Genomic DNA, 15391 nt, shown 5'->3' on the forward strand with positions numbered 1-15391 from the left:
GCCTTTAAATGGCCTAATAGTATAACAGGGAAAAGGAATGTACTATTTTTCAAAGTACATGGGTATATTAGAGCCTTTTCCCAGTAGCATTAGTATTATTCTCGTATTTTCTTATTCTTAGAATTCTTTTACGGGTTTTTTTCACTTTTAGCCCGCGACAGAAACTATTTACATACGGTGACCGAAAAAGTGTATAAAATTTGTATAATTTTTATAAATAACATACATAATGTATGTATGTACAAAAAATATATATTTTTTCGGCTATTGTTTTGAGAGCGACTATACAATATCATTTTCCCTTCTTTTACTACCTGTTGTTTCTTCACTTAAGTTACCATATTATCGTGTTGTTGTTACTGCTCCCTTTTCCCCATGGCTTCTCCACTACCATATTTCTTTTCATTATTGTTGTAATTATGCTTTCCTTGAGCCGGGAGTGTATCAGAAACAACCTCTCTACCTTCACAAGGTAGGAGTAAGATTTGTGTATACTCTAACCCTTCCCAGATCCCACTTGTGGGATTACGCCGTCACACTATGTTGTTGTTGTAAGCAATAAGTTGTGAACCAAGCCTGCAACTGCAAGTAATTTAAGGCAGAATGGAAAATATGATGATCAGTATCAAAGATGTTCTAGAAATTAATAATATTGATACATAGAACATGTAAACAAATTATTCCCCAGAGATACATAAGATCTTAAGTTAACACTAAATCTCTATCTTTTTTGGTAATTTACAAACATAAAAATAACAGCCTTCCAAAAAAGATTTTAAAAATAAAAATAAAAAACTGTAATACCTATACTCCAATGCCAATTCTCCCTGAAAAGGAGGTGTGATCCAGTCTCGCCTTCCAGTACGGCTACCTTGTTATGACTTCACTTTCTTGCCGCTAGAGCATGATTAGGAGCTGGAAGGTGAGAGAAATCATCAAAACGAGAAGAGCGCACTATTATGTGAGCGTTCGGGTCATGAGAAAACACCATTGTCAATCCAATATGATGCCAGGAATCCAGACATGACGGATAAAAACCTAGGCTTTTTTGTTTGAAGCTGATCATATGATTACTTGTAACTTATTATGGAAGTACTAGAGCAGAGGCGACTAGGTAGAGTTGTGAAAGCAAATTGTACTCAGGTTGTCGGTCAAAGATGGATACAGTCTACTTACAATCGACAGACCAGCTCTCTGAAATATTAGCTGGTCTGTTTACGAGTCAGTGTGGAGCGGGAGCTACTTCTGCAGCAAAACTAAACCTTCCACCCCATCGACTATACCTGTTGGTGAACCAACTGAACATTCACTTGAAATAGGATAATCACCAAAACCAAATGCAGCTTCATTGACTGAATGGACTTCAACTAGAATCAGTTCCTCCCTATAGGAATCACCGGGATGGACTGTTCAGACTCGAATTCTCTTTTTCCATAGAAATTATGCATTCCAATCTGTCATAAACCTGCATTGTTTTCCATATCCTCAAATTTCTCAGCTGATAAAAGAATGGAAGTTCGTCAAGGAAACTATAGCTTTTCTAAATACAGTTTTATTGAAATACCTGAGATAGCTTCTTTTTCTTATCTTCTACACTTGCTGAAGGATCATACCTAGGTACCAAAAATACAGAGTATTGTCAGATTTATCATACGAGAAGTCTGACCTATCAAACTGTCAACTTACCATTCCCGCGGAAGACCAGCTTCATCTCTAGCCAAATGGTTGAATGGTCCTTTTAACTCCACATTATATTCCTCCAATAAATCTGTCAAAAGACGAAATTGGTGAATTCACTGAAGAGGCAAGACAGTGCCTGCACCTTTAAAAAACACACACACACACAAAAATAAGTGGACCTCTGAAAGTTGTGCAGGGGGTGCGTCCCATTTGCTGACAAACCGAAATGAACCAGAAGACGCCCACAGCCACATGTGCAACTTCTTCATCAGCAATTCTAGCCACAATGTTGGAAGTCCTATGGTCTCCAAAGCCAATTAGCTTTTGCACCAGCCGAGGCCCAGCATCAAGACCTCTTGCTTCCTATAGAAAACAAGAACAACCATGAATTCAGATAGCATAGTCAAAAGGCACAACTCCTAATATGACAGAAAGAAACAAGCACCTCATAAAACCATATTCCCATCCACAACACCAAAATTTAAAGATCACACTAATTACAAACTTTCAGGCCAAAAGATTAGAGCCTATGTGCCCATTTTACTACGTGTCAACATCTTATTTAATGCACAAGCCAAACGAATTTCCATCTATATCAACATTTCTGATGTAATTAGAATTGTGCTAAAACACCTACAGGAAATTACTCTTAACAGTTTTCTCCAAAAGTAGAACCCAATCTGAGAAGTGAGGCTGGTCACTTCTTCAGTAAAAGTGCCTGGGCTTTGGCTATTTTGACGTTAAAATCTCTATAGGGGCCATCACATTCTTTTTTTAATTAATGGAACCAACTTTAATCGATTCACTTGGATAACTAAGCCTTGAAAGAAGAGTTAGGCGACATTGTTCTGACTCATTGATAGTAAGCATGAATGAGCCAGAATAGCTTTACCAACTCATAGCCCAACGAAAAGTGGTTTCGTGTGTACTATTCATTGAAAACATACTAAATGAAATTTTTTTTGGAGAAAGGAAAGAAAAGCAAAAACAATGTCCACCTACGTACGGTCAACATCTATAAGTTTTACTTTCAAACAGCGGATGAATCATGTTTGGAATTCATCTCGAGCATATGCTATTTGGCCCTCATAAACCAACCAAGCCACTCTTCAGGACAACAGGAAGTATGTCATGAGTCTTAAAGTGCGACTTCTACATTTTGTATTTCAAAACTTCTAGTGCTTTCTGTTGTGGAATAAGAAGCTGTCATATCTAACTAGTACATTTTAAGATCAAAATATACACCTAAATCTAATAAAAAGGGCACGTAAATCAAGAGACACACATACACAACCATGTTACTTTTTAGTCCAGCGTCATCATTCAGTAATGGCACATGCCGGTTGTCTCTAGTAACAAGTGCTTGACCCTGACCTTTACTTTACCAATTTAGCTACATATACCCTTGAAGATTCATATGCCGGCCCTAACAAGTTTCAGATTAACGCATAGCTGTTATTGTTGTACCACTGATTTTTCCAGAAGAGAGGAAATTCAAAAAGAAATAGAGATATAGCGATCCCGCAGGCTAAACTGTTGAAGAAGAAAGAGATCTTAATTAGAGGCAGAGTAGAAAATGATAGTGAGAACTTCATCCAGGAACTTGCCAAAATTCAATATTCGCACCTCTAGCGAAATCATTTAAATGAATTTTCTGATAAGAGAATCTAACATGACATACTTAAGACAACCTAAGAAAAGTCCGACACCATATTTATGATTGGCCACATTTACCATTTATTAAATTGATAACACCATGGTTGAAACTTTGATGAGTAATTCAATCTTCATACTTCTAAACTTCAAGTCAGGAGAACATACTCAGAATTCAGGATACCTCATAGCCAACAGTAAGACTACTGAAATTCAAATTTTTGTAAGAATAAATCTTCTAACATTTCCTACCACGTTAACTGCAGAATTTCCAACAGGATATGGTTATAATTGGTCTATGGAAAATATATTGATAGTTCATTCACATCCATATTTCTTAGTATCTTTCCTCCACAAGTACACTACACTTAGAAGCTTTCTTAGTATATTAGAAACCAACCTCGTCTAACTACTATTACTTAATTGTCAATAGGCGATGCTTATCCGTTTCTAAAGTTGATTATTATTTATCCTTTTATCAATTTCTTCCCAATTTTAAACACACTTATTGGACTTCCCGGAGAAAGCATAATCACACAGCTTTAAAATAGATCCCCAAGCAATCAAAGACAAATAAGTGGAATGAGTTGAGCAATCGTCACTGCATAATATTCCAACAGTTCAAGCAATTGATTTATCGTTCATATCTTTTTCAAAAACAGTGGAGGACCTGAACAAGTGGGATTGCAGCGAGCCGTGCAGCAACATTATTTGAAGATTTCTCACATTCCCTCCAGAGCAAATTATGAGCAGGCATGTCACCGTAGCTGTTCAAGGAAGCAAAGAGATATAAACACCATCTTATAAAATACAACACATTTCATAGCCAAATTGAAGACATATTCACCTAAATCCAAGCTCAGATAATCTCTGTGAACACCAAGCAAAATGGCGACTCTCATCATCAGCCACATGTGCAAAATCAGCAAAGAACCCATCACCTAAAATCTCACTGTATGGTGAGAAACGGACTACAGTATCCCATGCGAGGTCAACTGCATTTAACTCCACATGAGCAAGATTGTGAATCATATATGCATTGAGAGGTAAACCCGAGTGTTTAGGAGGTGGAATTTCTTTAGATGGAACCTGTATACAGGACTTAGAACACATAAGCTAAAGCTACAAAATCATTGGCAAGAGAATCAAAAGAAAGTAAAAACACCAGCATCTTAAGTTTTGACTGAACTACTTCAAATGAGGTTTGTAGAGTGATGTATCACGCACAGTTCTAGCACGAAGTAGCACTGAAATCCCTAGTCGTTTGTTGACAATATGTATGAACTTGGTAAGACTGTACACTTTTAAATTTCGAATCTATATATACATTACAAATGGAAGACTGTAGGTACACTGTACACGCACCCACTGCTAAGATAATACATCCACCTATGTCTTTAAAGTGAATACTAAAGTCAAATAATCAAATAATTCAACGTTAAACATCTGATGAAAACCATCAATAAAAGTAAAGTTCGTCACTTTGCCTTTACATCTCTTAAGAAAACAAATAGAACGAGCAAAGTTGGTACTCCCTCCATCTCAATTTATGCGATCCTCTTTCTTTTTAGTCTGTTTAAAAAATAATGACCCCTTTCTAAATTTGGAAACAAGTTAACTTAAACTTGTCATTCAGCATTCTGACCCAAAGCTTTTATAGATACAAAAATGTTATGACACCATTAATTTCAAAAGCTTTTATTTCTTTCTTTCTTGAACCACGTGTCCAATCAAATAAGTTCACATAAATTGGAACGGAGATCCTAATCGAATTCCGTTAACTAAAGAACTTCAAATAATGGAAAATAAAATACCAATTCAGGTTTGGAAGGTCGAGCAGGGCGAGCCGGGGGTTGGAAAGTACCAACAGGAAGACCCTCTTCACGCCACCTACAATAAGCCAAATGGGAAAGCTTCGATTTCATTAAAGGATCACTGGTGCAAAGAACAGCAGCACCCATTTCAGCAAGAGACGAAGCCGAGTTAATTGATTCCCACAAAGTAGATTCTTTAGTTGAATTTGAGGGTACGATACTATTATCCGGGCCATTGGGTCCCCAGAAACGCTGATGGTTTAAAGAGCTGTGTCTCCAATTTTGCAAACCTGACCATTGGTTTGGTAATTCTGGGTAATGAATAGTTAAAGGAGAGGTAGAAATTGTGTTTTTCTGTGAGGAGCAGAGAGTGAATCTTAGTGGGGTGGAAAATATGGGTCTGAATTTGAAAGTAGATGCTGCCATTTTGGGATGAAATTTGCGGTTTATGTGAAGTCTGAAAGTGGAGAGGATTATAGGACTTGAGATTGAAATATGGCTCTGTTTCTTTCTTTCTTTCTTTTTTCTTTTTACCTATGGCTCTGTTTGCTCTCCAATTTAGGGTGTGCAGGGGCTGTTAATGGATATTCGAAAACCCACTAAATCGATCGAGTTGTACCGCACCGAATTGATTTTTAGGTTTCTTTTTAAGAAATCGTAGATTTTTATATAAATCTATAATTGCACCGATAATTAGGATAGGTTTTTTATTTTATAAAAATAAACCGAAAAAATACTGAGCCGTACCGAATAAATTTTACATTAGAAAATATATTTATTTAGTAAGTTTAAAAGTAATAATGCATTAAATTTTCCTTGGGCCTTGGAATTATGAAAACTATTACAAGCCAACAAGTAATTAAACTCAAAATACTAACTCCTAAAACCTATTATGTTATTTCTACTTAAACTAAGTTATTTCAAGTATCTTTATTAGCAAGACACAAAGTATTCTAGCGATTATGAGTAGCAAACTACAATGTATTAAATATGTTTCCTTTCATATAATTTGGATTTATCTTTTTGAATATTTAATTTTCTATAGACTTTATTCTTGAGTCCTAGCTTGGTATATCTTTCAACTCGTGTGATTTATATTTTCTTTGCCTTTGTTTGATTTCTTTTACACTGTTGTAGAATAGTTGATGGATCTATATTCTAGCCATCACTTTTTTTTTTAATTCATCACCCTTTAAACAGTAAAAATGTCTAGAGAGTTTTGCTAAGTCCTATAAAAGAACGTATGTTATTGCATTTTACTTCTACTGGTGAATTTTACATGATATAAAAAAATCGAGAATTAGTCGAACCGTACCGATACCGAAGAGAAACCGACATGATTGGGACGGTTTAGAAAAGTCTAATTTTAGTTATACATAATAGAATAACCGAAAAACTGGTATAGTACAAATTTTATAAAATAACCGGCCGAACTGAACCATTGACACCCCTAGTTTTGCTCCAATTGGAGTAAAATGTTTTCCTTATCAACATAACAGAAAATATTTTCCAAAACTATTTCTCAACCTTCCCCACTCTCACCAACCCACCCCACCACCCAACCCAACCCCTCTCTCCAAAAAAGGTTTTTTTTTTTCAAATTTAAGTTTTTCTGTCACCACCTACCCTACTACCCCTCCACCCCACCCCCACCCTCCTCCCGCAATTCAATTTTTTTTTCTTATTTTTTTTTGTAATTTCAAATTTCTGCCCTCGTCCCTCCCCATGAAAAAAATATTTTTTAAATATATTTTTCAGTTTTAGTTTTTTTTATTTATCGATTTAAAGGTTCAAAATTTTACAAGTTCCAAATTTATGAGTTCAGAGGTTTATGTGTTTGGAAGTTTACGGGTTTAGAAATTATAAAGTTTACGGGTTCGAAATTCCGCGGTTTCGAAAGTTTAGCGGTTCGAAAGTTCATGAAATTTGTGAATTCGGAAGGTTGTTGGTTTGAAAGTTTATGACTTTATGTTTATTATATCTAAATTATTTATGAATACTCTTAAAAGTCATTTTCCTTAATTTGCGTACCAAACACCGGAAATGAATAAGATTACTACTTATTTTTCAAGAAAACATTTTCTTGGAAAATATTTTTCACAGAAAACATTTTCCATTACACCAAACACACCCTTAGAGTCGACTATATAAGAACAAGGAAGAAGTTGCCAGTTTCGCCAAACATCAAAAGTGTTTATTAAAAATGTAATTTTTTTGGTAGAAAAACAGTTTGTGTTTGATTATTTATTTTGAAAAATACGTTCAAGTAGTAATTATTATTTCAGCAAGCTTTAAAAAGTATTTCTAAATATATATTTTCAGAAATATTTTTCAAAAATACTTTTAGGGAGAAGCTATTTTTTTGCTCTCAAAAACTTGCTTTTGCTTTTTATTCTAATCGAAAAAAAATTCCTTCTAAAAACTTTATTTTTAGTACTAAAGATAGATATTATATATTAACTAAACATGCGTACAACAGGCTATAAGTTGAGGAGGAGTTTTGTTACCTATTTGTTAAGAATTTAGGTTATATAGGGAAGTAAATTTTACATCATTGTTGTTTAGTTATTATTTATTTTAGATTATATATCAATAATATTAGATAGATTTACTTGTAAAAACCTAAATTATTTATCAGTGTTATTAAATAGATTTACTTGTACTGACCTTTTAAATGATTTAATTGTACAAATATTTTTCTTTGTTAGTGCATTGTGATTATTATGAAAAATATGGAGAGAAAACATGGTCACTTCTAATAGTCTTTCAAGATTAGTAGGATTAAACATGGCCACTTCTAAGAGTCTTTCAAGATTAGTAGTAACTATTTGTTACTACTAACATTGACCTTTTCCATTAGAATTAACCTTTTTCCTGTTTGATTTATGGTTGGTGATTGAGGTTCGTTTGCATTTGAAGCTACTTTTAATGTCTAGATTTGTATATAAAGGATCAAGTTAAACTTACCCTAAAGACTTTGTTTTTTTGTTTTTTCCCTCGAAAATGTGTGAATTCTTAAAGTTGGCCAAGCAGAATTTTGTTAGAAATAAGGATATATATGTGATAAGAATAGTAATGACGGGTAATTTTATTCGCAAAGTATAATAGAGGTTAAATAAAGACAATATTTGAAGGTAGAAGGTAAATGTGACCCTTAAAAAGCCATTGCTGCACAATTTCGAACATAGTTCTTAAACATGTGCTTCTGCGACAAAAGCATTTCCAATTGTTTCACAAATTGCTCACAATTGTGCATGCAAACGACTAAGGCCAAATATAGAGCAAGAAAATATCAGGAGCAAAGATCTACATAACATAACCTAATATAAGCATAATTCCTCAATATAAAAATAGAAAATTAACAAAAAGAGAGTTGTTCACTCAAAAATATAAAAATTAGGAAAGGATAATAGTTAATTATCCTGATTGACTTATTACTACATTAACACGTAGGATATGTACAGAGCATCTTATTAATGCTACAAGTAGGACAGAGCTTTCTACCACATTCAAGTGATTTGAAAAATATGACTTCAAACTGCACAAATTAGAAATCCACAAGCGAATGTACATAAGCTACAAACTAGATGCTACTATCATACAAATTGGGACCAGCCAGCATATGCCATTACCACCAACAGCACCCTCTTGATTGAAGGACGACATCAGTATGCTCGTAGACCTTGAAATCTGGCACACACATCAGAGAGAAATATTAACAACTCGAGTTCATCAAAGCTGCACACAACTTATAGAAAAATATTGACAACTCGAGTTCATCAAATCTGCACACAACTTAGAAATATTAAGAATTAGTGTTACAATGGATGGGAAAGCAAGAATAAGATTAACTCAGCAAAAAAGAAAGCCAGCCACTCTAATTGTGGCAAACTTGGTATCAATCAACATGGAGCCAAATATATTGTCTAATTTGTATCTTGCATCACTCGCTCAGAAAATGTCAGTTGTAAGATTTTACCCTTCAAAATCCATGCCGCACCCATGTCGATCCGACACGATTTGGGTATGGGTGTGAGATCCACACTGGATTTGGTCAACTTATCTTGGGTGCTTTAGCTACATCTATGACCAAGTAGTATAGATTGCCTCCGTATTTGGTTTAATTTTTTGGTTTGTCATATATTCATATAACGTATTGAGAATGCTTGGCTCTACACGAGATATCTTAGGAATAAAATATTAGGTGTTTATAAAGAATTAGTTTTTGTTTGATAGCTTTACTTAATCAGAATATATACGTATATATGTCGTAAATATACAGTTGTTTGCCGTATTCCAACACTTGTATCCACACTCAGATCCATACCTTCGAATCCTAAAATTATGCGATGAAGAATCTGACATCTAGATCTGCCCGAGTCCGAGCAACGTAGATTCCATCTAATCTCACTTTAGCTTCATTCTTCATATGGGGTTAGAGTTAATACTTTAATGGATATACACTTTCTTCCTTCTATCCGTCCTAAAACACTTATTATCTAGAGTGCCTTTCAATAGTTCAATCTTTTGATTGACTCCGTCGTTAGTTAGTTGATTAACATAATATAACCTGCAAATAGCATGCACATTAAAACTCATCGTGTATATGATTATTGATTTGTAAACTAAATTACAACTAATATAAACAAGTAGGAGCTCAAGAAAAATATCTAATGTAGGCTGACGTACACTGGAAGCTCCTTTATATATCCTCTAACTATTCTCACACTTGTGACCTACTTTCTTAGTTAGGTTCTATTATTCTAGAGATTAATAAGCGATTCATGTTTGATATCACTCAAAAAATTGAACATCTTAAACCTTCTCATCCTGCAAACATGGCGCTCCTTGATACATGTCCTTTATGGTGTTATATTTTAGTTGAACTTATTTAAACTTAAAAACCCAGATTAGGGCCAGTGTTGTGATAAAGCGCTGAAGCGACCGAGGCAGCCACTGTGTCGCTTTTGTACGGTGAAGCATAACAGGTAGGATGAAGAGTCCGCTTTTGCCAAAAAAGCGAGAAGCGCTAGCGAAGCGAGAGGTGACGGAAGTGCTTGCTTTTGTCTTTTAAGTCACTGATAAATAAAAAAGCTCAGTCTTCTTCTTCTTCTTCGCTGTCTTCATCGTCGACGAAGCCACTGTGTCGCTTTTGTAGGGTGAAGCATAACAGGTAGGTTGAAGAGTCCACTTTTGCCAAAAAAGCGAGAAGCGCTAGCGAAGCAAGAAGTGACGGAAGCGCTCGCTTTTGTCTTTTAAGTCACTGATAAATAAAAAAGCTCTGTTTTTTTTTTTAGAAAATCAGCGAGCAGCAGAGCAAGTAGCAGAGAGGGTTCCTCCTCCTCCTCATCCTTCTTAAAACAGCAGCGAAATGCTGCCAAATTTTTGTTCCCTCTTCAGTTCTTCTTTTTCTCATTCTCTTCTTCTTCTTCTTCTTCTTATTTTCATTTCAGTCCTTAAAATTGCAGCGAAATGCTGCCAATTTTTTGTTTCTTCAGTTCTTCATCTTTTGTTCTTAGTCTCACTGCCAATTTTTTAGTATTGGCAGTTACATGTGTAACATGTGATGTCTATGCAATATTTATTTTAATATATTTTTAAAAAAATTCCGCTTCATTTCAGAAAAGCGAGCGCTTCGCTTCACGCTTTAAGCGAAAAGGGGCTTGCCGCTTTTCCTCGCTTCATGCTCTTCACAACACTGATCAGGGCTTTTTTTTTTTATGACCGAGAAATCCATCTGGGGCCGATCCTTTGGACCAACCGCAGCCTTCGAAACTCGGTGGATAATGGGCCCGCCCCTCTACCCTTCTCCACTTAAATACCAAGCTTTGCTTTGCATGGTGTGGGGGCTTGAACCTGTGACCTAAGACACAAATCTACCACCCTTTGCCACTTGAGCTAGGCCCTGGGGGCACACTGATCAGGGCTTTTCTTGACACTTTATTATGTACTTTTCAATGTTCACGAATAACCCTTTGGAGATACTTTTTCCTCCCCTTTTAAATTCCCATCAATCGTTTTAGCAAAAAATATAGCTTTTGTTATAAACTTACTAGGTATAAAACCAAACTATGCCTTTGTCACCCTTGTAATCTCCTAAAAGACACTGTATCACTCTTCTAAAAAGTTTCATAGTATGACCTGTTCAGAAAAAAAGGTTTCATAGTATGATTATAAGTTTTACACCACAATTGTTTGCACAACTTTGATGTTCAGAAAAATACAAGACTATAGAGTTAAGCAGCAGATTCTATGTTCGGCATTTTTTATGATAAGTGACTGGAAACCTAAAGGAACTTAAAAGTCCAAAGCATCATCTTTACTTATGTTATTGTTTAAGAACACCAGAGCCCAACCAATCACCACATTTTGAGTCATATTTGATTACCTTGTGACCAAGTGACTGATACTTAACATTTTCTCCTCATATTACATTGCAATATTAGGCTGATCCACCATCAAAATGGTGGCACCCCATCTCTGGAGCTGAATGTAATGAGAATACCAGGATCCTTCAAGAGGAAGACATCAATAAGAAGGCTTTTGGGATTACATTTGTTCTGGTTTACTATTAAGAGTTGGTTCTCTATGTTCTATTCCTAGAAGGAGAAAGCATAACAATTGAAAGGGTGCAATCTCAGACCATCCTCTGATGGTCTTGATCACCAATCCACTATTCACTTCAAAGAGACGCCCTTCAAAATTGTCAAAGATATAGAAGCCACGTCACCTATCTAAAAGAAATTAATTTATGCAAAAAGGACAGGTGCATTGGTTAAAGGTAAAACTATCATCTGGATTATTCAAATTATTAATCAGTCAATAGAATCTCAAGAGTAAATATAAAAATAGATCCAAGGAAAGTTGGATTGCTGTTGTACTTAAGGGAGCAAGTCAAAAGATTTCAGATAGCATCGACGGAGGAAACAGAGTCCAGCATTTACCACAAGACTTTGAAAGAGAGAACATTATATCTGGACAACAGAATCAACTCTTTGGTGAATGCTCTGCATCAGATCCACCTCCTGAAGAGTTTTCGCTATCAGAATCTGCAATTAATGTGAAACAATAAGGGAAAATGAAGATTTAGACTAGAGAAAGATCCAATCATGACACCCCAAGAAAAAGGCAAATGAGAACAATAGTGAGAGAGAGATGAAAGAGAAAAATAATCACTACCACTTGATGATGACACTGAGTCAGTGCTAGAGCTGCTTGCTTGACTAACATCTTTGCCCTGATTTTCCATTTGAGCAGGATTGGAGGAAGTGCCTTTCTCTTCTACTAGCATATACAACAGAGTTAATAACTATTTCCAACGAGATTACTGGGTTTGGAAATTCTCACATTTTAAGAACTTACCTGCTTTGCTTTCTTTTGGGATTTCTACCACAACTGGGTTAGCATTCTGCAAAATAGCAAGAAAGCGAGCTAAAAATATGAAACAAAAGAAAATTACCCAAACAGACAAAAAAAAAAAAGAGAATCAAATTGGAAAAAATTAATGCTCAATATTTTACCTTCTCCTGGACATTCTTCTCAGCTTCACTTTCTCCTTGATCTGCAAGTCCAGCTTTTCTTTTGTTCTTGCTCAAGCTCTTCTTGTAATTAGTAACAAACCTGTCGAGCTCCCATAGGGTCTCAGTATCAACACTATCAATATCCACTTCAATCTCATCATCCTGTTGGCAAAGAGATGAATTCCTCTTTTTGATGATCTGTACTACCTGTTCAAGCTTTCCAGAAGGTAAATTCTGTAGGCTTGTGCTAAGCTTTTGCTTTTCATCATATGTCATCTCTCTTTTATTGGGATCCTTTGCTTTCGGCTTCTTTGGTACAGGGGTCCTTCCGGATTGGGGGAGAGCGACAGATTTAGTCTTCAAATCAAAGGGATTGGATGTTGATTCTGACCTGTCTAAAGTCCTCCTCACTCCAGGGGGTGGCAATGGTTGGGAAGGAGGCTTCTTAGATTTAGGAGTCTTCAAACTCGCCTGAGAGTCCATTGTCAATCTCAACTCGCGCATATAATCAGCCTCTATAGTGGCCCACTTTTCCTCAAATATCTTGGAAAGTTGCTCGGCCATCATATGAACATCTTGGCCCTTTGGATTATACGTCATAGCATTTTGAAACGTAAGTCTCACATCCTCGGCAAAGTCTTTAGGAGACTTGTAGCAATTTGTATCCAGCCTGGACTTCACGGTTCCCAAATCCATTGGATTCTTAATAATGTCAAAATAGTCATGTAAACCAAGACCCTTTGTATCAACAGGCTGGTTAAACACCCAACCATGCTTGTGCTTCATCAATCTTTCAAGCAAAGCACGACAATTCTTGAGTATTTGATTTGAGAACTTCCCCTGCCCCATACCATGTACCGATTCTGGTCCACTCACTTTCTTTGCATTTGATTTCGACTTCTTGTTGCTTTCAGCTGGGGAAAACTTATCCTCAGCTAATAAGAAATCTGAGTTCCTATAAAATTTGTTTGCCTTTGGTGTCCTCTTCTCTTTCTCCGCATTATCAAGCACACCATGGCTGTTCTCCAAGACGGATACACTTAACTGATTCAAAGGCCTGGACTCAAGCTGTTGCCCCATTTGTGAGACATCTGAATGTACCTGTCGTACCCCACTATCCTTATCAATTCCAGTGTCAATCTTCTGTGCATCTTTTCTCTCGATCTTCTTCACCAAACTCTGAACCAAATCCAACTCACTCTGCAACTTCCTTCTTAGCTCTCTCATCTCACGCTTGGACTTAAACGCCAAATTGATTCTAGCACTATTCTCTTGGCCATTACCTGCCAATATTCCAGTATTCTCTAATGTTAAAAAACGGTTCAGACTCGAAGAACCTTCTGAGGCCGCATCTAAGCAAAAACCAACTATTTTTTGAGACGAATTGACATCTTCCAGAACTGTTTTCCCTATATTATTTAACCCTTTAAATGACTTCCGTCTGTAGACTTTGCTTTCAGTCAACCTCTGCTGCTCTTTCGATCCTCCATTTTCACCATTCGTCATTGTTCCCGAAGTCATACATTCACCAACAAAACCCTAATTGAATAGGTTTGAAAAAAGCAGTTGCATAAATATTTGTCAATTAACTTGCACTTCAACAAAATTGAGTAATTTGTCATCACCAAATTACTGCTTAAGAAAACACTAAATTCCTTCTGATTAAAAAAAACACTGAATTTCCTCTAAACAAGCTTATTTTACACAAAGAACACGTAGAAGCGCACGCGCACACACACTTGTATATGTACTGATAAGAAAAACACTGCATTTCTTCTCAATCAAGCTAATTTTACACAAAGAACACGTAGTGCGCGCGCAAATACACACACACACTCTAGTATATGTACTGATAAAAACACTGAATTTCTTCTCAAGCAAGCTTATTTTACATAAACAACACGTAGAAGCACACGCACTATTATATGAAAAGAGATAGAAACCCTAGCAAGCAGCCGTTAGAGGAGATATGATTTCGTAGCACAAACATATAGCTCAAAACAACGAGAAACAAATCTTTACACACTCGCAAGTTGAGAACTTCATAAGCCGTAAATACTCATAGATGCAAACAAAAAAAAAACTCGGATTTATGTAAATTACATCAATTTTACCCGAGATTTAGGGTTTAAACTAAATCACAATAATTAACACATACTTTTCGTAAATCTTCACCCACGCACTTTCTCTCTCTATCAATCAGCTGCTCTCACGCACTAAGATTTTTGTGTTTACTGCAAATCGCTCATTGTTTTTTTCCCCCTAATATCGGAGATGAATAGTGGTCGGTAAGAGGAGGGGAGGAGGAGAGGCGAAAATGCGAGTCGCGTGCTGGCCACGGCGGAATGGAGGGCTAGGATTTTGTCATTGAGAAGAAGGGCAGAGAACGACGGCCGTGATTTCTATTTGGTCGGAACGTTGACATTAGCTTGGTCTTTGCAGATATGACCCACGCGTTGAGGGTGGCGCGTGGGAGTAGACGTGGATCGTAGAATATTTGGCCCTCTTTGACTCGGAAAGGTCATTGGGCCAATGCCCGAGCCCATATCCGATTGGACATGATAGTGACCCTCCCAATGAAAATGAAAAATATAACACGAGTACATGTTGACGAGGAGATCACGAAAATGACATTGCATAGTCGCTCTAAGACCATCTTCAGCCCAACTTCATTTTTGACGCAAATGCTATTTTAATATAAGATTTGGTGTATTGATGCTCCAA

At 36.3% G+C, this 15391-nt stretch overlaps 2 protein-coding genes across 3 annotated transcripts; both read right to left on the bottom strand.

Annotated features, from left to right (window-relative positions):
• Positions 1 to 616: 616 nt before the first annotated feature.
• LOC104241287 (uncharacterized) lies at positions 617 to 5663 on the bottom strand. Its single transcript, XM_009796221.2, has 7 exons — positions 5148 to 5663; positions 4181 to 4422; positions 4004 to 4100; positions 1860 to 2043; positions 1687 to 1768; positions 1565 to 1613; positions 617 to 1465 (listed from the first exon to the last, which is right to left on the bottom strand). Exons 1-7 carry the CDS (start codon positions 5571 to 5573, stop codon positions 1394 to 1396), a joined length of 1152 nt encoding a protein of 383 aa, XP_009794523.1. The 5' UTR covers positions 5574 to 5663; the 3' UTR covers positions 617 to 1393.
• A 2842-nt stretch (positions 5664 to 8505) lies between these two features.
• LOC104241285 (transcription factor GTE4) lies at positions 8506 to 15155 on the bottom strand. Of its 2 annotated transcripts, none has more exons than XM_070152980.1 (6): positions 14826 to 15155; positions 12668 to 14206; positions 12510 to 12555; positions 12327 to 12428; positions 12092 to 12196; positions 8506 to 8837 (listed from the first exon to the last, which is right to left on the bottom strand). In XM_070152980.1, the coding sequence occupies exons 2-5, from the start codon at positions 14186 to 14188 to the stop codon at positions 12135 to 12137; spliced, it is 1731 nt and encodes a 576-aa protein (XP_070009081.1). In that variant the 5' UTR covers positions 14189 to 14206; positions 14826 to 15155; the 3' UTR covers positions 8506 to 8837; positions 12092 to 12134. The 2 variants fall into 2 exon arrangements, with proteins under 2 accessions (XP_070009081.1, XP_009794521.1); XM_009796219.2 differs by having other exon boundaries at positions 8662 to 8837; positions 12327 to 12431.
• Positions 15156 to 15391: the final 236 nt, after the last annotated feature.

The sequence above is a fragment of the Nicotiana sylvestris genome, chromosome 8 (genome assembly GCF_000393655.2).
Source record: "Nicotiana sylvestris chromosome 8, ASM39365v2, whole genome shotgun sequence".
NCBI classification, from domain to species: Eukaryota; Viridiplantae; Streptophyta; class Magnoliopsida; order Solanales; family Solanaceae; genus Nicotiana; species Nicotiana sylvestris.